General features: G+C 44.1%; 1 protein-coding gene across 4 annotated transcripts in view; it reads left to right on the forward strand.

Moving 5' to 3' along the window:
* The window catches only part of RAB11FIP3 (RAB11 family interacting protein 3), a 533384-nt gene that overhangs the window by 405010 nt on the left and 104702 nt on the right, over positions 1 to 23672 (forward strand). For 3 of the 4 annotated variants that reach the window (XM_078663049.1, XM_078663050.1, XM_078663052.1), the window contains exons 6-8: positions 2510 to 2644; positions 7701 to 7736; positions 12459 to 12546. In XM_078663049.1, coding sequence (XP_078519175.1) covers positions 2510 to 2644; positions 7701 to 7736; positions 12459 to 12546 — 259 coding nt within the window. The remainder of the gene's footprint in view (positions 1 to 2509; positions 2645 to 7700; positions 7737 to 12458; positions 12547 to 23672) is intronic. The other variant, XM_078663051.1, reaches the window with a different exon arrangement.

Here is a 23672-nt window from a genome sequence, read left to right on the forward strand (position 1 = left end):
AACAGCTACATGTGACACATTTGGTTGTATAATCGATCAATAACGCCACATACTTTCTGATGGATCCAATAACTCAAATGGATCCACCCTGTCAACTCCTAACTTCTACCAAGGCTCCCAAAGAACACACACAGGTGCCTACCTAGCAGTCTTGCTTGAGCACATAAACTACAATCCCTGTACACTTTCTCCACCATCTTGTCCATGCCAGGTGACCAGTACAGCTTTCTCTGTATTGACTTGGTCAGATTCCTTCCTAAATGTCCTGCATGTGCTAAAAATACCAACTTTTTCATCCTGCCATCCGGTGGGACTCTTCTGTCACGCCTGCACAACTCATTCCCTTTCCTATACAACTCATCCTTAACAACGCCAAACCGTTTCTCACACTCACCTAGATTCCCTGAATTAGGCCAGCGTCTCCCAACATAACCTTTAATTTTTTTTGAGGACATCATCCCTGTCCTTAGCCAATTCCCACTTTGATTTCTTTACAACATCTTGAGTAACCCAGAATACACCTGGTTCTTCAACAACCACATCCTCACCACTTCCTACCACGGGTTACCTCGAAAGACAGTCAGCCACTTTGTTCCTGTCCCCTTTTACATACTTCACCTCAAAATCAAATTCTTTCACTCGTTCCACCACTTGTTTAGCCTGAAAGTAGCACACTCACTACCCTTACACTAGGGGGTTTATGACCCCACAAATAGAATTTAAATTGTCAGATATTCCCGTGCAGGCCAGTGCTTCATTCACTGAATAGTAAACTTCTGACTTTCAATGTTCTAGAGTGAAACACCACCACCTTCTCTTCACCCTTAACAATTTTTGCATACACTGCTCCTAACCCACGTGAGCTTGCATCCGTTGTCAAAACTGTCCTTTTGTAGACGTCAAAGTGTCCTAGGGCAGTAGTTTATGAAGTTTCTAGTGAACCAATTCAAAAGTGCTAAAGCAATCATCCTAATATTTAAATGTATCACTTCTCTTAAGAAGCTACCTTAATGGATAAACCAAAGATTTAACAGAGAACAGCATCTAATGGTCAGTATGCTTCACAATGAAGATCATTAGCCTTTGGTGTCCCCCAGGGCTCCTCTCTCAGCCCTTCCTTATTGTATATGTATATGGTCCCATTAATAGTTTTGATTACAGTTTTTTGAATTGCAACTACTTTCTATGCAGATGACACCCAATTGATCCTGTCCTTGGACAAGGGTTCTTCTGGGTCAGAACAGAGTTTAAAAAATTGTTTTGTTAACATCATTCATTGGATGTAAAAAAAACATCTAAAATGTAGCACAGACTAGACAGAAATTCTATTGTTCAGGAAGTCAATTCTGTTTTGTCTCCTAACATGGTGTCCAGACTCTGTGCCTCCTCCCCCTCCAACAGTAGAAGCGGCTAAAAACTTGGAAGTTAAATTTGAGAACATTCTAACACTTCGACCACAAGCAGTATCAATGGCTGGTATTTGTTTTTCATTGATCAAATCTTTCAAAAAGTTCTTCGGCTTTCTCCCGTTAGCTGCTAGGAAGACTGTTGCCTTTGGCGTGATAAGATTGAGGCTGGATTATTGTAATAGTCTGTAAGCTTAGACATCCAAACAATTGCTTCACAAACTCCAGATGGTCCAACACTCAGCGGCCAGGCTGGTGCTCAAACTTCCCAAACACAGTTCTGCTTTTAAAGCACTCAGATCTACACTGTCTACCAATTCATAAGAGGGTGTTAGTTAAGATGCTGGTTTTGGTTTTCAGAGTTTGAATATATCTGCCAAACCTAACAGAGGAGTAGACCTTTAGAATATTTATCATATTACTGAAACTAAGCAGCACCCAGAAAATCTTTTGATCTTGTGAAAGGAGAGGGTTGTGTTCTTTGTAAGGGGCAAGGGCCTCTAGCCGCGTACTGTTTAACCAGTGGTGCAAGGGCCTCTACGGGGCAGGACATGAAGATGGGCGTTTCCTTGTGCCAAGCCTCCTCTTTACCCCCCCCTCCCCTCGCCCCCCCACCGCTCAGATTGAGACTACTGACAAAGTCCATAGGAGATTGAAAACCCTAAATGGGCATCTGCTGTGCAGAGCCTTCTCACACAACCTGGAGAAACTCTCTGTACAGGGGTGTCCAGTACACTTTGTCTCTCACTGGGTGATATGGACTCTTCATTAGGAGACTGTGTTATGGAATTCAATATCATGTGACACATAGTGGGGCTGTGTGAATTGGCAGGTTTGAGAATCTTCTCAATGTAACTTTGTGTGATTGAGGTAATAAAATTTAAACAGCGTCCACAAGGTCTTCTTTTGTGGACTGGTTCGTATTGCGCTGGCTTACAATGTGAACATAACTTTCAAAGGCGTATGCACTCAAAAACCATTTCAGTCATGTCATTTTCATTGAGTATCATCCCATCCTCCACTCATTACATTTCATTTTCCGAAAACTGCCCATCTTGGATAATATAATATATGTTGAACAATGATGCTTATGCTTTCTCTAGCATCCAGCCACTTGCGGCGAAACTTCACAGCATTATCACAGATGAGGCATTTGAGTTTTACTGTAGCCAATGCCACAAACAGGTCAACCGTCTTGAGGATCTCTCTGCCCGTCTGAATGATCTCGAAATGAATAGGTAACGCACAGCACTATGTGTGGTATTGGTGTCCGCATGCGTTTAGTTCTTTATCATATGTTGAATGATAGCATGTATTCATCACGTGGTTTAAGCACCAGCATGTGTTCCTACTAAATGTTACTTGGCTTCACTTTTTGCATGTTTCCCCATTGTCTGTGACAAGGCATCAATGTTGTCTTTTGTTCTGCTGTGTTGTAGGGTGAAATGTAAATGGAAACAGTAGCAAATTTGTTTAAAGGTTAGCCAACAGTTAGTTTGACTGACTGTCTGTTTTTTCAATTGTTTGTGTTTAATAGGCTTTAAGAAACAATCCAATAGTCGTGGCTCCATTCCAGTTGTATATGCATGTTTATCAGATACACAGCAAATGACATTTTGTCTATAGTCTTAAAAATGCTGATTGAGGGTGCTGTTTGTGGGCTCCATGTCTGCAATGAAATAAATTAGCGAATCCACATTATCAACAAAAAAATGACACAACTCCAATAAGAAGGTGGATGGCAACCGTAGAGAAGTCTGTGGACTGAAATGCAGCCTAAGTAAAAGTAAAGAAATAAACTTGGGAAGTTAAGCAGAGATGGGACACACAAGACTGACCTTCCAAAATGGTGCTTGGCATCTGCGTGCTGTCGCCCGAACTGAATGAACACTCCCGGTGAGGCAAAAAAAGCTCATCTGGCAGGCTGGCATATGCGATGAGGCATACCTCTGACCCGGGCAGGAGGGCTTGTGATGCCTATGCTAGTCGGTAAGAAAGACATGATGCTGAATGTACGCGGTGTGATCGGGACAGGGTCTGCCCTGGGACTTAATAGGATCATGAGTCCATTCTGAGGGTTAGCGGAGAAGTACCGAAACCCAGAACTAGTGCAGCTGTAGCTCGGACCCTGGCTCCCACCCCTCCTGGAGAAGGGGGAAAGGGAAGGCTCCCACACCCTCCGTTTAATGCCAGATGAAAGGGCCCAAATCATCATACCATCCTGCCCAATTAAGCCCTTTGAGAGAGGGCCTGGAAGTGCTTCCATGTGAATTGAGCATTAAAAGGCATCCATCAAGAAAATACAGGAGCGTAAATCCAGCACTTCTGTTTAATGCCACCTAAAAAGAAAGCCAAAAGCAAATCGGAGATAGTAGGTAAGCTCTCCTGCTGAGCGGATATAGGTGCCACACAGGCCAAGACCCAGCCATGGTAAATACAAAGGCTGGTCTCATGTAGAGCCTGTTATTAAACCGAAGACGAAGAGCTTAAAAGCAACATAAAAAAGCCTACCTGAATTATTCACTGATCTCAGCTGTATGCTTATAAATCTTAGAGTTGATGTGGAATCAGTTGAGTATCATAGTGGTTGAGGTGGAGGAAAGGGTGTCTGGAGTCTTCAAGAGCAAGCTCTGAGAAGTCCCTCTATGTCATGGAATGCAGGATCCCTTGTAGAAGGTCAAGGCGGTAGAAAACGGTATCTAAAGGGAAAACCTGAGAACTAGAGGACTTAATAAGACACAGAAGGCCCTGAGATGGAGGCATTCATGGTGGGTATGTTTTGATCCCTTGTGGTAGATATACATTAAGCTGTGTGCCTGGGCTGAGTGGGCCCCTAAAGAACACCGAATACACTAAGGTTGTTTGACATCTTGGTGAAATTTCATTACTTCTCCTAAAGAGAAAAAGGTGCTGCAAGGAAACAAGGTGAATCGACCTTCCTGGGATTTGCATACTTATTGTTTCATGATGTTTCACAAATCATGTTAACCCCTTCAGTGCTGCGCGAATTCCGCTGCGGTGCTGAAGGTTCTAAAGAACCTATGGACTCATGACAGAACGGTTCCGTCATGAGCACAGGCCAACCGATGCTCATGACGGAACTGTTCCATCATGAGCACCGAAGGGGCTGATAAGAACATGGAGCTTTAGCCCAATAGGGAGGAAGTAAATGAATGATAAATCTGCTACAGGTGGATGCATCCATTTGAATTTGCTTTTGAGATAGAGGAGAATGAGCATCTCAATATGAAGAGGATGGCAGTGGCAAAAATTCTCAAAATAGACATACTGGAGTAACTGAACAGAAAGGGGTGCCAGATGCAAGGAAGTAGCCCTCTGCACCCAAACAATAACATCTCAAACTGGCGAACACCTAAACCTCAAAGGGAGTCAGACAAAAATCTGAAGAAAATAGCTGCATGTACTGCACACCATCACTGGCATTAGATCAAGGGATTAAACTTTCAACTGGTTGCCGAGTATCCTATTAGGATTGTCTTCAACTATTAGATACTTATATGAGAAATTGGTCCCAACCTAGTAATTTACAAGTGATGCCATGTAGTTTATTTTTTCGTGAGCAAACACAATACTAGTCCTTCAAATGAAGACAAGGTGGTCTTTCTTATACCATAAAACTTACTACCATGGTGGGACAGGGAAGCTAGATGCGCATACCCACTTCAGAAGGCCCTGGGGCTTAGGGTTTTACACCTCTCTGTTTTGGATTAACAGTTGCTGTGAGGGTGACTGTTTGGTTCCACTGTTGAGGCTGGGGGGGGCGGGGGGGGGGGGGCTCCCACCCTTTCTCCCAACCCCTGCATCCCTGTATCATGCGGAGTTATAAATAGGATCGGAGTGAGCCTAATGAAGAAGTTAAGTGGTACTAAGCAATCTGTGATAAGCTATCTGGGATAATATAATACCTCATCAAAGCACTATGGGAATGCCCAGTCATTCAATCATTGTGGGTGGGTATTGCCTCCCAGATGCAGACAGTAGGTGAGAAAAAAAATCCACCCTAAACCCAAATTGTGTCTACTTAACATATAGGAGGCCACTTATCAAAACACCACGGAGCAGTCATGAGTTGCACTAGAAATGCCCCTCACCAAACGGAATGTAGCCCAAAAATAGGGGTCAGAAGACGTACCTACCCAGGAAAGATGGGAAAGGGATATGGCTAGATGTATGATCGCAGAAAATGATGTATACAAGAACAGAGGATGTCCGGGGAAATTGGTTAAAAAATGGGCAAAGTGGCATGTGCATAGAGGCGAAATATGTATATCCCCCCCACAAGCGACTTCAATAGGAGGAGCAAGAAGAATCTGTGATGATGAAAGAGTGTAAGCTTCAATAGCGGCCTTGAGACACGCCAAATGTATCCTGTTGACAATGATTATACTGTATGAAGCAAGGTTTTCCCTGCCTAACTGCTGTATGATTAAACAACCGTTAATAAAAAGAATAACCAGATCAAAGCAAGGTCAATTGGAGCCCTTGCTAGGGGACTCGCATTGACCTTGGTTTGATTCATTCCCGTCACGGGCACTAGGCCTAGCCACACAAGTGGCGCAGCATTTTGATCAGCATAAGTGAGGTAATGCTGAGTGGTAGGAATTTTGTGGATTCCTCATGATGCCAGAAGTTTCCATCACAGAAATGCAAGGAAAATGTATGATTTAATACAACGTTTGAGGTTTGCAGGGCATTGTGGGTTTACCTTGTGTAAACCATGTCAATTGTATTAAATTGGTGATTTTGTTCATGAGAGCATCAGAAATTACCCAGATGTCTGTATAGTCTTAATCTTTGACTCTGAACTTGGTTTGTCATTTATATAGTGCCTTACTGGCCTTATTGTGGCACAAACGTTTGGTTACCTAGACCTTGAAGGCATTCAGATGCTGGCATTGCGAATTGGTGGCTTGTTTGGTGTTGGTTGGCTGGTTTATATGTAGAGGGCAGGGTCTTATTTGAGTGATTGCAGGAGACGAGCTCCAGTTGTGTTACGGAATGTAGCTGCATGCTGCTTTAGATGTGTATAGCACGAATGCCATTTTGTTTCAAATAAGCAATTGGTCCATATTGTTGCTTTTGTGGGCTGATCAGAACTGAAAACACTTTCAAGTACATTGTGACAGTTGCAGAAGTTTGTTTACTCTCTTCTTGTGAATACTGCAGCTTGGTTTATACCAGTGTCTGGTAGAGATAACATAAAGCCCATCACGGTGAACAGTGCTGTGGGGCAGCAAGACTCAGCCGGCTCATGTGTTATGATGACTTGTTCCCAACATTGTGTCAATGGCACTACCTTCTGAATCAATATCATAATAAATGAAAGTTCTAATTTATTGTTAACGGACTGCACAGTGAAGTTTGCTTTTCTGATTAATAGGCTAATTTCCAGAAAGAAGCCAACATTTGCCAGGCTAGTAATCTCTAGGCACCGGACAGCCTGCTCAACCTCTGTTTGTTCATGGAAGCGCTTATCAGCTGGAGTCTGAGCTTCCGATTGTTTCATGGATGAAAACAATGTAATGTTATTTCTTCAAGCAAGCTTTCCGACCCTCAGTTCTTCCTGTCTATCTTTTAGACAACATCAGAGGTGGCAGAACCGAACCTACAACTTGTCTACTGCCTGTGCCTCCATAACATAAGATACTAATACAGCACTAAACTTCTCTTGCTATCTCTACAAATGCAGATAATGATGCTATTTTAATATTTTTCTTGTTTATGACTTGTATTTTTACCATTGTAAATGCCTTTGAAGAACTAAGAGGAACAAGTGAATGCTGTGATGTGAGTGCAGGGTGCCTTTGCTTGCAGAGAGGCTTTTGCAAGTGTAATACTGTGAATGCAGCGTTTTTAAGGAAACTTGCAGTGTGCCACCACCCCTGGATAACCCTGGAAGGTTGTTTCTTCTTTTGTTTCTCATACCTGGTAAGGAGGTGGCATATAGAGCATGTTTTGCTCTTCCAGGCTAGTGGAGCCAAGCGATGTCTCTGTTATTATATCTCATAATTGTTTACTTTCTGACTGGGGTTTGACCTGAGAGGAACATTTTATGGATGTCTTTCCTGTGGTAGCACACATTCTGTAAAGGGTGAAAGTCCAGCTTTGCATGACCTCAGTGTGGGCTGACATGTGTCACAGTCTTCTGATAAGCACCGGGTGCATGGGGCTGTTTGTTGTCAAAGGATATCCGGAGTCTTCCATTTCCTGTTAACGTCTGCTCATCAATATCGCTTTCCTGATTGGTTTCCTGTATTTTTGTCCCCAACGCAGTCCGGACAAAAGATTATCGAGCAAGAAGGTAGCAAGGTAAGTCCGAATGCTCCATTCTTTATATTTTGAATTAGGCTGTGGTATCCCAAAGTCTGTAACTGCGTGCCATTTCAGAATATAGAGGAGGAGGCCACTGTACAGTTCTGACCGCTTTCTCAAGGGACATATTTTGGCAACAACTGTTACAATTTGTTAGTGACTGTGAAAAGGGGCTACCCATGCAGGGGTCAGAAAGCGAGTTTGTAGGCGAACATTGGTTTTCTGAGTACCCAGCTGACATTCTCACCCTTGGCAGGCTACTTTTAAGATGGCTAATTTATTATAAAGATAAAGTAATAAAACCCACTCAAGCTCAGGGATCCAACTACTGGGCCACAGTTCAATGGGTTGTTTAATATTGTGTTACCATTGGAGGAACCATAAAACCAGAGCACTAATTCCTCCTTCAGCTTGTTTGTCCCATTTGTTTTCCTTTATGTGGATCCTCTTTATTATGAACACCTTTTCTCCAGTGTTTGCTTAAAGTAAGCACTCCTCAAGTAGCAAAGATGCAGTCACAATCAAAATGTTAGATTTGTATATTGTATGTACTAGTATTTATCTAGTGCTTACTAGCCCTGACGAGGCGTCAAAGAGCCTTTTCGGCAAGTAGCACGCTACTACGTGAACCCAAAAGGATTAGTGGTGAATTAGTATAGTGAAATACGTGATGCTCTAGATCCCAAAATCTAAACTTGGTGTGGAAGATTGAAATCCATGCCTTAAGCAGAGGACTTTCAGAATTTTCAGTATAGGTATTGCCGCCCAAGATTACTTTTGGCTGACACAATGTAACTTTCAGTGTTTTAGTTTGCCTTACTAGACACTGGAGAAGGTTTATTTTCTTATAGGCTGAGGCTTGCATACTTTGTTTCTGATTCCCCATCACGTGATGTTGTATAATATCGTTTATCTCCCTGTGCCACAGATTCTGACAGTGTAAGTTAGGACAGGGCTTGTAATTAGGGTGTTTTGATGGTTTTAATACTTCAAAGGCTGACTTGTTATTTTCCCCTTACTGTTCTACTGCCGTACTTTTTCTTCTTTCTCCATTCCCATACGTCCTGGTCACTCTCCACTTGGTAGGCACAAGGGGAGAACGTTTTACTTTTTAAACTCTACCGATGTAAGAATTTTGTAGGGTTCTTGTGTTAATGTCATTCAGTGGCTAATAGAGGTTGCAGGACACACTAAGTCTACTACTTAAATCCTACAAATTCCAAGTAGAGCAGACTACTCATCCTACCTACATTTACGACTAGCTGAAATAATAGTATGAACATAACACGTTTTTATAGAGCACATAAACTCAGTGGGGCTAGCCAACACTGTATTGACATTGATTTGTAGTTTTACCTATTTCAGTGGTACTTATTTGATCTACCTTACAAAGATGAAAGGCTATGTTAAGATTTCAGCGGATGACTGTCAGACCCCGTTCTGTGCTCCAACCGTGGTGGTTGAAGGGGTTTTCCACTGGTGTCCATTCTAACCTGACACTGCAATCTGGACCAAGTACAACCCTTTTTGCACTTGACTCTCAGGGTGGGAAAGACATGCAGTCCAAATTTCTCAGGCAGGGAGTGAGAATGACAAAAGCACCGAACTCCACAACTAATCAGCAGACAGAATAACTCAATGTCTAACCCAGTACTTGTCTTTTTGTTAAAGAAAGTACTTTTAGTCGCACATCATCCACAGAATCACTGACACACCCACTCACACCCCCATGGAACCTTTCATGCACCCACTCAACCATTAACAAACCCATTCACCGACCCATACCAGTACTTACACACCCACTCACTGATTCATGGATCTCTGCACATACACACACACACACACACACATCCACTCATTCACCCATACAGCCTTTCATACACCCACAAATACAGCCACTGACATATCCACTCATACAGCAACTCACACACTGTCAGTAACCCATAGAACTACTCACACACCTAGTCACTCTCCCATACAGTCACATAGCCCCTTACTCACCCATACAGATACACATACACACACTCTTACTCATACAGATACTAACACATGCTCACTTACCTATACAGTGACTGACACAAGCACACACTCACCCATACAGCAACACTTGCATTCACTTACTCACCCATACAGACACTCTTATACCCCATCACTCACCTATACTGCCTTTCAGATACCCAGTTACTCACCCATGTACCACGTACATATCCACTTACTCACCCACACAGCCATACACACACTCACTCACCCATACAGCCACGGACTCACTCATCCATACAGGCAGTCACACACACCCTCTCCCACCCACACATACACTCGGACAACCATATAGGTACTCAGACAACCAATCACTCACCAATACAGCCACTCACATACCCACTCACACACCCATACAGCCACTTAGACACCAACTGACAGACTGATAGACATTCACACAACCAGTCACTCACCCACTCATACATTCACTGACACACCTAATCATTCACGTATACAGTCAGTCACGCACCCTTTGAATCATCCATACAGGCACTCATGGGCCCACTGATACACCAATACATTTTGATCTACATATTCAACACTCATAAACATTTTTAAAACACTGTCTCCGGATTATATCATCAGTGATGTCACTCACCATGTCATGAGTCATGTTATATGTGAGGTCATAAGCAGTGCATTGTGGGGGGCGTGACTTATAGTTAGCTCAGATAACTATAACTGCTGAATTTCACTGGTTTTGTTTGAGTGAAGCCTGAGCCTCACTATAACATCCCTGTAACCTTTGATACATAATTAGCTGTTGCACTATACATTCCTGTCTAAATATGTTCTAAGTGTAATATGTTCCAAACACAAGGATTGCATATAGAGCGCTAATTGTGGTTTTTGCAGAAATATATAGTTATTGGGCTTTATGTGATACAGTGCACAGTAAGTCTCTTTAATACGCCGCTGTCTGGCTTTGTTTCTTTAATGTTATGGATTTTCAATATATTTATGGCTTAAATATTTTTCTTTAATATTGTTCGCAACAATCTTTTTATTTCTTTGGAGAATCACTGATAATGGTGAAATGATGTGGCACATTTCCTTTAAGATTTATTTTTCCTTTTGAACTTACATTTACAGTTCATTGCATTGCAACCATGTATGTTAACAGTCCTTCAAGATGGCGCTGATTTATTCTTGTTTTGATACATTACCTGTGGTCCTTCCTTTTTGTTTAGGACACTGGTGAAAGCATAAATGTTTGGGTTTCACTTAAGAGGGTCGCTTGTGATCATGAGAACATGGGTTCTCAAAACGCTTTGAGTGCTTAGCTGCCAGCGCAATGAAAATATCCTGAATTTCTGCATCTGGAGTGCGTATGCGTTTCTTTTTTATCGACAAAGACTGTGATTTTGGATATATCAGGTTCCCCACACCCATGCACACGTGCCACAGTCAATGGGGATATTGGCACTGCGAGGACACTGCTTTGGACATATATATATATTCACAAATTTGAATTGTGCAATATTTAGTTCCACTGTGTGACTAAAAGTGCCTTAGTGGGAGAGGTGTGGCGCCGCGGCCAGGGCGACTGACGCTGGAATCTGGGGATCAGGGTTCGATCCCCGGCTCCGGCGGCAGGTTAGCCCAGCACCATGTGACTCTGGGCAATAGCTCGCTTAATCTTCCCGACGGCCCCCAGCGCCTAGAGACCCTTACGGGTGATTGTGCGCTTAACAAATGTGGATTATTATTATTATTATTATTAATCTATTACAAAAAGACCAGCACTGGGTTGTACATTAAGTTATTGTGTCTCTTGCTTACTTGTTGAGTGCTGTGCTCTTCTCAACCTCACTACCTGTCTAAGAACCACAGTCTGCTCACCCTTGCCACCATGCAAGAAGGGTTGTACCTGGTCTAACCATGTTAGGAGTAACACCAGTGGCTAACCCCTTCAATCACCTCTTGTTTGGGCACAGAACGGGGTCTGACAGTTATCTTTTGCAATCTTGGCATAGCCTTTCATCTTTGTAAGGTAGATAAAATGAGTACCACGGAGACAGTTAAAAATACTAATCCGTTTTAGTACAGTGTTGGATAGCCCTGATGAGTTTATGTGCTCTATAAAAACATGTTTTATTTATTCTGTTATTTCAGGTAATAGTAAATATTGGGGGAATGAGAAATTTGCTCTGCTGGATCTCTTTTTGCATATGCATAATTTAAGCAGTAAACTTAGTGTGTCCTGCCGCCTCTATCATCCATTGATTGACAATAACCCAAGAATTCCAACATGCTGCAAGGTCTAAAAGGTAAAAAGGTCTCCCTATGTGCCTACCACAAAGATTACAGGGTATCTGAGACAAATCGATCAATCAATGTTTATAAAGCACGCTACTCACCTGTTTGGGTCTCAAGGCGCTAGGGGGAAGTGTGTGTGTGTGTGGGGGGCGGGGGGGGGGGGGGGGTGGAGCTCCGATGGGGTAAATTGAAGAGTCAGGTCTTGAGATCTTTTCTGAATTGGTCCAGTGCCGGGCTTCTCCAGAGGTGGAGGGGAAGCTTGTTCCATGTCTTAGCTGCTAGGTGGGAAAAGGACCTTTCACCTGCTCTGTTCCTGTAGAAGCATGGGACGCGGTGGCTAGGGAGTTCTGAGACCAATAGTTTTGCATGTTTGAGGTGTTTTTGGACTGTGCTCCTTTGATACCCTCTTTTCTTTGGCTTTAGACGTCTGCATCAGACAAGCACCTTGATTAACATGGAGGAGCCATTGCACAACCACATGGATTGCGAGGACAGTGACATGAATGACAAGGTATGTGACGTGCTCTAGATTATATATCTCCACTTCGAACATTTAATCTGTTCTGAATTAACCTTTTCCATTTTTTCCTGACCCTCGTGGTAAAAGTTGCGTAATTTTACCAAAACCATACAGGGAACAGAAGGGTATTTTATGTGATAGTTTGCCTTGAATTGATCCCAGGAAGTTTCAACACATGACTATGTATGATTTAAAGGCAGGCATCCATTTAATCTTACAGTAGCTGTTATGGATATCTGGATATTTGTTTTGCAAGTAGTGGTGTTTATGTTTCTACAATTGGCAGAATTATGTTTCCTAATGTTTCTAGTTCAGCTTCCTAGTAAGCTTCCTGCTAGTTCATCTTCCTGGTGAACTTCTCTCTTGCAATACACCTTTTCATCTCTGTGTGCCATCAGAATGACATCCCTCTTCAGGTGTTACTATGTTTGGCCAGTTGTAAAGTAGGGCTTTATTTTACCTAGTAGCGTCAAACTGCCAAAATGACAAGGGGCTGTCTCTCCAGTCATTTGACTGCCAGGACAGTCATGCCTGCCAACCATTCACTGTAGATAGGATTCCAAACAGAAATTATTTATTTGTCTTATCTGATCTCATTTACTGTACTTTATCATTACTCTCATCTGCCAGTCTCTGTGCTCAGCATGGACCTTATTATACACTGGATCACTTCATTCATTTTCTTCTGTTTGAGTGGACCTCTTGACAGCGCTCCTTCCCCCTATATACACCTCTTTATTTGCTTGGCCCAGTAGTAGCTCATTCCTGGTCACTGTCTGCATCGACTTCTCTGCTGCCCTATATCACCTCCTTCACACTTGCAGCACTACAAACAGAATTCCGTTAATATGCTGTACTGTCCTGCTGCCATGGCCTATATGTGCAATTTTAGTGGAGGCCTTTCACAAGCTCTTTCATGTTGGTGAAGTTATTTTTCCCCTTTGAAACTCCCTTTTAGAATAGCCCAAGCCATTTCAATAGGACTAATGTTAGTGGGCTCCAGCACAATGCAAAGGCAATGCACGCGTCTCATCAAAAAATATGAGTTCCAGGGGTGTGCATTGATCAATACACTTCCATTGGATCCTTCACATAAGGCTTCTACATAAAAGCCACCTGGTTGAAGAGCACCAAGGCTGCAAGTCCATGCGTATTATATCCTCCTATGGTCCAGTATACATCTTGCTGTGTTCAAGTTACCTAGAATGGTCAATGTTCCACAAAAAACATTGCGACGGAACTGTAATGTCGCATGAATCCTAGGCTAAAACGGTGTAGCATGGCCAAAGAATATTATCATCCATTAATAATGAAAAGTGAACTACAGCTCTTACTGTGATTAGTTGGGTGGCTCTCAAGAGCTTCCTACAGCCATGCTACTATTCAGATTCAAAATGCATCTGGACAATGGCCCCAAGCCTCCCTTTGTGAATGGAAGACAGAAAGTCACTAAGATCTAATGCCAGTTTGGACTGTCCCATTGTTGGCAGGTGAAGAGAACAACGATAAAAGGTAGTCCCCCGGGAGCTTTATCACTTCAGCAACAGAATGTATACAGTAAGGTACTGGGGGTCAGAAATTGCAATGGTAGTAACTTTTGTCTGTGGTCATTTACTCAAAGCTTGCTTTGCTTTTTCCAGTTGTGTTGAACAATAAAGGAACAACCCTTTTCTACACTGTTTTGATGCATGAGATTCCATAGGACTTGTAGATATTGTGTATCCACTGTATGAATCCAGTGAAATTAGCATAACTGTTCAACCAAAAACGTTCTTTAGAAAGATTTTTTCCACATGCACACATTGATAATTGGTGATTGAGTGACTCATTAGAAAAAATTAATCAGAAAAGTGCCTCATTTTCATGACACACATCCTATGTCACACATTCAAAGTACAGCAGTCGCAAAGATTCAAATTTTAGTTCTCATCCTATTGAATAACTGTTTTACATAGTCAGTCCAGCTGTCCTTTGCCATCTCTTTATAGCTGTAAGACAAAGACTTAGCCAGTCTGTCACATTCCACACATTCCATTTTATCTGTCTTTTATATGCTGACGTACCTCTGACATTCAATTTGCGGCACTTTGAACTGAAAGTTTGTTCTAAATTTATGTTCTTTATATAGAAAGGCAGCTCAATCCCCCCAATCTGGACAAAAATGATGTGTTATGCAATCATATTGACCAGCTGCTACAAGTGAGTCATCCACATCTATTAGAGATGGACCATACGCACATAGTAAATAGGAACTGGGCTACAGGCATTGAGTTTGTTTGCCTTTGGTGACTTGGGGTCCACCTACCATGGGTCTGCAAACTGGGCCAAGTACATCATTTTCCTCAGTTGGCTCTCAGAGTAGCAAGGGAGAGCAGTCCAAGGCTTCTTGTGAGGAAGTGTAGTGTGCTGCACAAGCTTAGATCTCAACAGTTAACTAGTAGACATAATAACTTTGGTGTCCAGTTCAGTACTTATATTTTACAAGTGATTGTACTACAGTGTAGCATTTGACAAAGTGAAATGTGGCATCCTATGGGCGAAATTCCAAGTATAGGGTATTCCTGATCCGGTTCTTAAGGCAATAAGATTACTACACACGGACACTTGGCTCGGTATCAAACTGGGTACTGGCTCCACACTGTCAAAGAAAATTCCAACCATCATGAGCTTGAAGCAAGGCTGTGTAATGGCTCCAGCTCTCTTCAACCTCTACACTGCTGACTTATTACCATCTCTTAACAACTGGAGAACTCCTCCGAGGAGACTAAGATGTCAGCATTTGGCCTTAGTACAGTACGCCAATGACACTGTATACCTTGACCAAACTCAAATAGGCTTTGAAAGGGCCTTATCCGGTCTCAATACCTATAACATCAAGAATGAGCTAAAACTAAAGCTGGCAATCAGCAAAAATTGTGAAATTCAGTTACGGAAAGCCCCGCTACTCATGGAGTATCAACAATCGAACCATATCAACAACAGAGGCATAGCATTATTTAAGGTTTCGTTGGGTGTCAAATTAAAATTCAACTACTAATTCAAAGCTCTGTATGCCCGCTCCTCTTTCTTGCAAAATCAATTGCGATGCATTTCTGTGCAACCAAAATGCCCAAGGACTGTTATGTTTTGGACGTATTTAAAGCTAAAATGGTCCCAGCACTCCTATATGGTTCTCCAATCTGGGCTCCACAACTTCATAAGAGCCTAGAGAATCTTTATTCAGGGGCCATTAGGGCTCTATTTGTGCTACCAAAAACAACGCCCGTCAGCCAACTAAGGCTGGAGTTTGGCCTAATTAATTTAATTTCATGACCTGATCTTGGCTTTGTGAACTATTGTCACAGGGTGAGAAGAGTGCCCAAAGAGATCCTAAAATTCCTGATTTGGAAAGAGCTGATAACCTTTCATAAAACTCATCAAACTAATGGGTTGTACCAACCTATCAATAAACATTTTAAATAGCAAACAATAAAGAGAGAATACTTTTTCATTTCAACAGTTCTAAATGGAGAAGTGGAGAAGTGCGGCTCAATGGTTAGAGCGGCAGACCCTGATGCAGAGGTCTGGCCCGGGACCAGGGTTCAATTCCAGCCTCGGCTGGTCTCGGCGGATCTTGGGCTCATAATTCCTTGGACCTGATTTCTCGCCTCGGTGCCTACTCTAAGCATGGGTCCCACGCTGCAACTCTGGGCAATAGCTTGCTTAGTCTCCACAACGGCCCCCTACAGCACTAGGGATGCCTGGTTGCACCCTGGGGATGCCCAGGAGTGGACATTTCACGGGGTAAAACCAGGAAGGGTTCCCTAGCGGTATGAGTACAGTGCCAGGACACTCCGGAGTATCAGTGCGCTTTACAAGTACATCTACATTTACATTTACATTTAAATACCAAACAATTCAATCCAGTAAAAAGGGTAGTGATTTTCATTGCAACTCTAATGTGGGTGCTAGTCACCGTTCCATGCTCTTCCCCATCAGGGTGACCATAGCTCAATATTTCTTGTAAGCAGTTATGGTTGAAATGTGAATAAGGCTCAGGTGCAGTTTTTGGTTCCTCACAAGTCCCTGCCACCATCAGTTCAAATGGTGTAGCAGCCCCTCCTGCTTTTCTAGTGCAAACTTTCAGGTCCATTCCCATTGCTGGTGGAGGCTCACAGTCATCGATTGTACTTCAGAGGCGAGACGAGAGCTGGTGAGGCAGAGCGTGGCCTGTATCTGTTGGAGCGCAGCTGCATGGGTGATTCAGTGTTGGTCGGCAGGCTCCAGCACCACTTGTGTGCACTCATCATGGTAATTGGCTTTCCATCCTGGACCAGTGAGTATGTTAAGGTAGTTGGATTGTGAATGGGGCCGATCAGTACACTGAGGTAGTTGCAGCACTGACTGGGCGTGTCGGTACACAGAGGCATTTTGTAGACCCAAATTTCCTGATCAGTACATTGAGGCACTTGCAGCACCATCTAAAACAGAGAGGCAGTTTCAGCCCCAACCAGTTGATCACTACATCGAGGCAGTAGCAGCCCGATTGGGCTGATTATTGGTAGTACATAGACTTTCTCAGTTCTTGCTGGGAACTAAAAAAAGACAGGGGGACCCTCTGAGGCAGGGGTCTCTCCTCATGTTTCTCTCAGGAATTCTGCTGTCTCTGGGCGCTCCTTAGACAATAAACACTCTGGGCTTCTCTTCCTGCTGGGCATGGTAGACTCATCCTTCTCTCAGCATCCAGGCAGCCTCTTACCCACTAGGCAGACCCTCGGATTCTCCACTGGAAAGTGCAAGCTTCAGATAAAGTCCACTCAGCTCTGGAAGACTGGTTTTCTGGCAGACACAAGCACTGGTTGCACAGCAGTCCTTTAAATGCCCTTGCTTGGATATGATGAACTTGGAACTAGAGTAAAGGGGGTTGGATCCCCTTTTACACACTCTTTCTAAACAGTGTTTGTGTCTTAAACATGGCGTTCTACCGCAAGTATCCTTCTCAGTCTGCTCTCCAGGCACAGCCTGTGTGTAAAGTGATGCTTCTTCCTGCAGGCATATGTAGGCCTGTTTTCACACAGGGGCACCCTCAGCAGGAGCCCAAAATGGGTGAGGTTTCTGAATCTGGCTATCACCAGCCGCTCAAGCAGTCGGAGGTAGACAGAATAGCAGGCCTAACTTGCATCCTTGAACATTAAAAGCTGCTATCCCGCCCAAATATTAGTGCTCAGGAAGAACTAATCAGCCGTCCATTGCTAACTTTCTACATGAAATATGTAAATATAGCTCTGTCTCCATCTTTGTCACTTGACTGTTTGGATCTCCACCCTCCAGCCGCAAGAATGCAGGCAAAACTGGGCCACTGTCTGGGGAAGCTTTCCATATCATACAACATGTCCCATGCTAGACCATAGGCATCTACAATGGTTCTCACAGGCTTTGGTACTCCTACTCAACATTCACACAGACCCATTAGTACAAATAAGCTACAAACACCCTACACTTGCACTGAACATACACACATAATTTCAGCACACAATTTTAGGCATTCTTATAAGAGTAGAATGTAATATGCAAGAGCAAGAAGGGCCCACTGTTACTGACTAGTTAAATTTCTGTTCATACTATCCATTCCAAAACACTGTATGCTGCCACCACCGCTTAACATGCTTACAACCAGGCTAGGGACCGTAGTTCCTTGTCCACTCTGAGGGTATGCTTAATATGAGCCTCCAGGTTACAGGGCTGGTCCTCTACCTTGCATAGTGACAGACCTAAGCTAATTTATACCCACTAAAGTAGTGTGATTCCTGGGCCAAAAATACGTCCGGATACCAGATACATAAACATTCAGGCACCCAGGGTAGAGGAACATGCTTGTATAACCTGCAGGGGACATTCATGTCCCAACAGTGCTCAACCTCAAAGATGATGGGAATGGGTGATGGTCATTGCATTTATGCACTCATCGCCGGTGTGAGGCTAGCAAGAAATGTGAGCTTCTGCTATCCAGAAAGACACTGCTTTAATAGAGGAAGGAAACACATACCAACCAAATGAAACAGATGAAATTAATTCTAGGAATCTACTGTGGTACCTTTTATGTGATGTGGAACTACAAAATGTACTACCATTTTTGAAGCATCAGACACTGCTTGGTGCTTGTAAAAACAGTATGTATAGAGAGAGGAGTCTAGATTTTGAGATTGTAATTTAAATCATCAGTTACATTGTAACCAGTAGTGTGTTCACAGTAACTTTTGAGGTGCTAATGAAGTAGGTTCATATCAAGCCAAGCGGTCGTTGCCTTATTAGAGGTGTAATGATATGATCTGGACAAGGCACATGCGAGTTAGGGGTTATGAGTTGATGCTTGGGTTGTGACCTGAGGGGGTGGGTTGGAGAGCAGAGGAACATGATCTGTCCATGGAAGAAAAGAGCTGTGCCTGAAGTGATTATTTGTCGTAGAGCTCTGTGGGACATGATGTCAGCCTGCTTATGTCTACCAAGCAGCTGGAGATGAACCTTGGCAGCTTAAAAGTACCTTAAAAGTATGATTCTAAAAGTAGGGGGGGTTGCTAGTGTCAAACACCGGTGCTGCTTTTGTTACAGGGGGGTGATATTGCAACACTGCTACAGCCCCCAGTAACAAAACCGGCCCCCACCCTTCCTGCCCACTGGGAAAACGCCCAGTTCCCGCTACGGCCAGTCAGGTCCTGGGTTTTTGGCATGCCAATAGTGTAAGCAGTCAAAAGGTTTCGGTTAAAATCTGAAACTGCGACTCTAATCTATTGACCAACATCTCTTATTGAGTCTGTTCATTGATAGTGCTCTTTAGATTTTGAATCCTTGTGCTTGTAAGTTCACACTTTCACAGAACCCTTGCCTATTTTTTGCTTTTCACATCCCTGACCCATCATGATTTGTTTAATATTATATTTATGTAACCGAAACTGTGATATTATTGTTATTCGCTTTTGCAGTGAAGTAGATTTTGGTCACAGAAATACTCCCCCTTGCACTCAAAAGTGATCTGGAGAACAGAGGCGAAACACTTCATTGCCAAACATAAGAACAGGTCATGGTTAAAACATAAATCTTGCTCCAAGTCAACGAGATGCTTGTGATCTTGTTGTAGAAGCAGATCCTGGGTGACGTCCCCTTCCTGCTCAAAGTCTTCCAATAAGTTGACAACGTGCATAAGTGCAAGAAAACAAAGTACAAATCGACCCCTCACCTCCACTCGAAATCGGGTGAGACTCCTGAGTTCCCAGGCTGTTGTACTCCCTGCAACAAATGTAAAGGTTTAAAGACCCACCCTAAAATTGTATGAGACACTCTTGGCTTCCTCTGGCGCTCTTTAGGGTCCCGCAAAACCAAAGGAAACCTCAGTTGGGCTTTCACTTAGGAGCCAACTGACCCATTAGGGATTGTTCTCCAGCCTTTACTGATGCCGATAGAGACTTCCAGCCTGGCTCCTTTGCTCACCCCAGTCCAGTGTTATATTAAAGATTATTGGGGCCTTGGGCAAGACATTGTTTTAGGCCCCGTGTTACAGCAGCAACATTTTATTTTATTTCAGTTTTCTGTTAATTCACACCAGCATGATTGCAAACAATATTAAATGATACCTTAAACTTTCAAAAACATAGTCACAAAAAAACAAACTGAAATATGTCTGGCTCAGGGCTCCACAATTCCTTAAGGTACTGGGTAGAGAGAAAGTCAGAGGTATAAGGAATTAAGACAGAGAGAGGGAGAGGATGAGGTAGAGAAATAGGGGTGAGATAAAAACATAATTTTCTCAGGTCCCTTGGTAGGTTGTCGCTCAAGGCAATGGCCCACTTTGCCTATGCCTTAAAACGTCTCTGCGATAGTTCCAAACACTACTCCGGCACCAGTCTTTGAACCCTAACTGGCATTGCCCCGCACCAGGCTTAAGTGAAGATATGAGATTATACAAGCATCAAGTCAGTATGCAACTAGACTCTAATCCCTAGCCTCTGCCTCAACACCAGTACTATCCGAGGCCTTAGGCCCAATACAAATCCCGCGTTGACAACGTGCTCCCCCGAGTCCCCCATACTCTACTGATGACAGGCTACATCTAGATTTACAGAGTTCCAGTAAGCTTGATCAATCTATTGAGACTCAGCTGGACTGGCCACTTGGGATACCAATAGAAGAAAGTGTCTCTCTCTCTTAATAGTAGTGCCATGGGCAGCAATAGTGCTAGATTTACAGTTACTATCTGTTGAAACTAAGGAAAATGTATTACCTGAGATCATTCAACTATGTCTAACCTTACCTATGCCACTACTCCCATTTAGCTGATGAAGACTTCTAGCCACAGATTCCTTACCTTACAATTTTTCCCAGGCGTCAGACTGGGTCTGGAAATTTTGGAGCCACCCCCTTGCATGCTGGTAAATTCTGTCTTTCGGCTCCAAGTGGCATCATTGGTGTCATCCGCAGTAAACGGCACCACCCCAGCATGTCTACCTCAGTTCTTTCTTTTCTGTATCATCAGCGCGAATCTGGATCGAGTTCTTCTAATTTTTTGACTGACTTCTTTCGAAGTTTTGGCAACAACTAGTGTCCCTGTTTCCACATTTTTCCATGATGTCCCAAAGAAACCCACTGGGCACAAGTCTTGTGGAGCCTGTCATCAACAGATGTCTGTAATGGACCCTCACCTGGTGTACCTGTGGTGCTTGTAGAGGGGCCACGACTCAACATCGTGTGCGGAGTACAGGACCATGAAACCAAAGGACAACCGCGAGCAGGCCATGAAGCTCTTGGCTGCTCGTCATGCAACTCCGCGCCGTTCCAGGTCACGTTGATGCGGGAGGTCTCGGGACCACTCCCGCGCTCGGGTCAGTGCTCGTCGAACTCCCAGCCTTCTTCAGTTAAGTCCCATAAGAATTTGTAGAAGCGATCTTTGACTTATCTGCATCATCTTCATTCCTCGGACGATGTAAAGGAACATATGCCACAAATCCTGACCTCGCTCTCGGGTTTCTTGTGTCGCCACGGTTGGAAACTAGGTCCGCTCTGCACTTCCCTTAATTTCCTGGAGCTGGAGTGACCCCTGCCCAACTTCAAGAGTTTTATGAGGCCATGAGTGTTGTATTAGGGAAGCGAACCCCTCTGGAGCCCATTCGAATCCCATGAGTTCGGAAGGGTCTTCAAATGGGACTCTGCCAGCAGGTACACCCTAAACACCAGTCAAGCCCTCAGGATTCTTTGGTGGCTTTGCAACCTCCTCCCCGGACTGTTCCAGTAGCGCTGCTGATTGCTCTCAGTGGCGCCAAACCCATCATGATTCCAGACTCCAGTATGGACCAACGTCTTACGATGTTGGTTCCGGCGCTGACCAGGCCCACATGGCCTTATTTGGAGATCAAGCTCTATTTCCCAGAAGGGCACACTGAAGGGATGGGATCTGAGGATCCTCGTCCTACACTGATTCCTTAGCAGCAGAGCCCATGGTCTATGACAACTGGTATGAGGACCTGACTGACGAGAGTGGTCTGAACACCTCACCAGATACTGTACTCCACTCTCCTCTTTCACAGTGGTGGTCCAAAGGGTGGCTGAGGTCCTGGGCCTGACACTGCTCATGGTTCAAGTCAAGACCAATGTTTTGACTGAGGTGCTTCAGTTGGGGGTAACTCTATCAGAACCCTTACTACCCTTCAACAAAGCCCTCACTGATGTCCTTCTCTGGGCCTGGGCCAAGCCCTGCACAGGCAATCCTGTGCCCAGGACCATTGCTCACTGCCATCGCCCTGCTCCCGGGACCCAGCCTCCCTCTCCCAGCACCCCTACCCTGAGAGCCTGGTGGACCAGGCCTCAACTTCCCAAATCGATTCTGGCATGTTCCTTACCACACCACTGGATATGCAATCCAAGAGGTGCTCGATACCTTCAGTAAGATGATTTTCTCTTCTGCCAGTCTGGCATTGTGGTCCACGAACAACACGTGTTTCTTGGTCTGTTATTTCCATACTGTGTGGGATATGGTGCTGCCTATGGTTTTGAGGCCCGGAAAATACTCTGACAGGCGAGGCACAGCAAAGTTCACTATCCAATGCAGTTTTTATACAACCAACTCACTGGGCAAAACTACTGCTTCTTCGTTGGCGCACAGACATCATGCCTGGTTGAGGAATTCGTACTTTCGGGGGATGTCCAAGTGTTGCGTATGGACATGCCCTTTGATGGGACGCTACTCTTTGAAAACAAGGCGACTCTATTTTGGAGAGATTTTTGGCCACTACTAGGTTGTTGGTGCTCTGTGTGATCCCACGAAAGCCTCATTTTGCCTTACGCTCCTTCTGTGGGTGTAGTAGGGCCTCTCGGCCACGTCCATTTCCCCCTAGCTGCCATGGTCAGCAGACTCAGTCTCGTTTTGAGGCCGCAGACACAGCTCCTACAAGTTTCGTGGGGCCCTAAACCAGAGGTCCGTCCTGTCCACTCCCCCGAACCTCGGCAGCCGTACATTCAGAGCCTTTTTAGTATGAACTTAGTCCATCATGGGCATCCGGTAGGGGGCAGAATCAAACATCTTCCCTGGTGGCAGGAGATATCAACAGAGAAATGGGTGCTCCAGATTGTCCAACTGGGTTATACCCTTTCCTTCCAACAAAACCCACCATCACTTCCTCCGCCATAAGATCGGCTAACAGAGGACCACCTTGTGCTCTTGTGGCAAGAAGTACTGGCCCTTCTGCTTAAAGGAGCCATTAAGTGGGAGCCAGTATCCGAAGTAGGTTGTGGTTGCTGTTCACACCACTTTCTGGTGACAAAGAAGGATGGAGGTCTCCGTCCCAATCTTAGATCTGCACCCTCTTAGTTACTTCTTGAAAATGAAAACATTCAAGATGCTCACCCTGACTCTGCTCTTATCAGTCCTCGACCCTGGAGACTGGATGTCAGCATTGGACATGCCTATTTCCACATTCCCATCCTGCCTGTCCACAGACACTACCTGCGGTTCACAGTGGGCCAGGAGCATTATCAGTTTGCTGTGCTCCCGTTTGGCTTTACCAGTTCCCCTCTGGTGTTCACCAGCGTGATGTTGGTAGTTGAAGTACATCTGTGAAGTACAGGGGTTCCATTCTTCCTCTACCTCCACG

The sequence above is a fragment of the Lissotriton helveticus genome, chromosome 10 (assembly GCF_964261635.1).
Source record: "Lissotriton helveticus chromosome 10, aLisHel1.1, whole genome shotgun sequence".
Taxonomy (NCBI): Eukaryota; Metazoa; Chordata; class Amphibia; order Caudata; family Salamandridae; genus Lissotriton; species Lissotriton helveticus.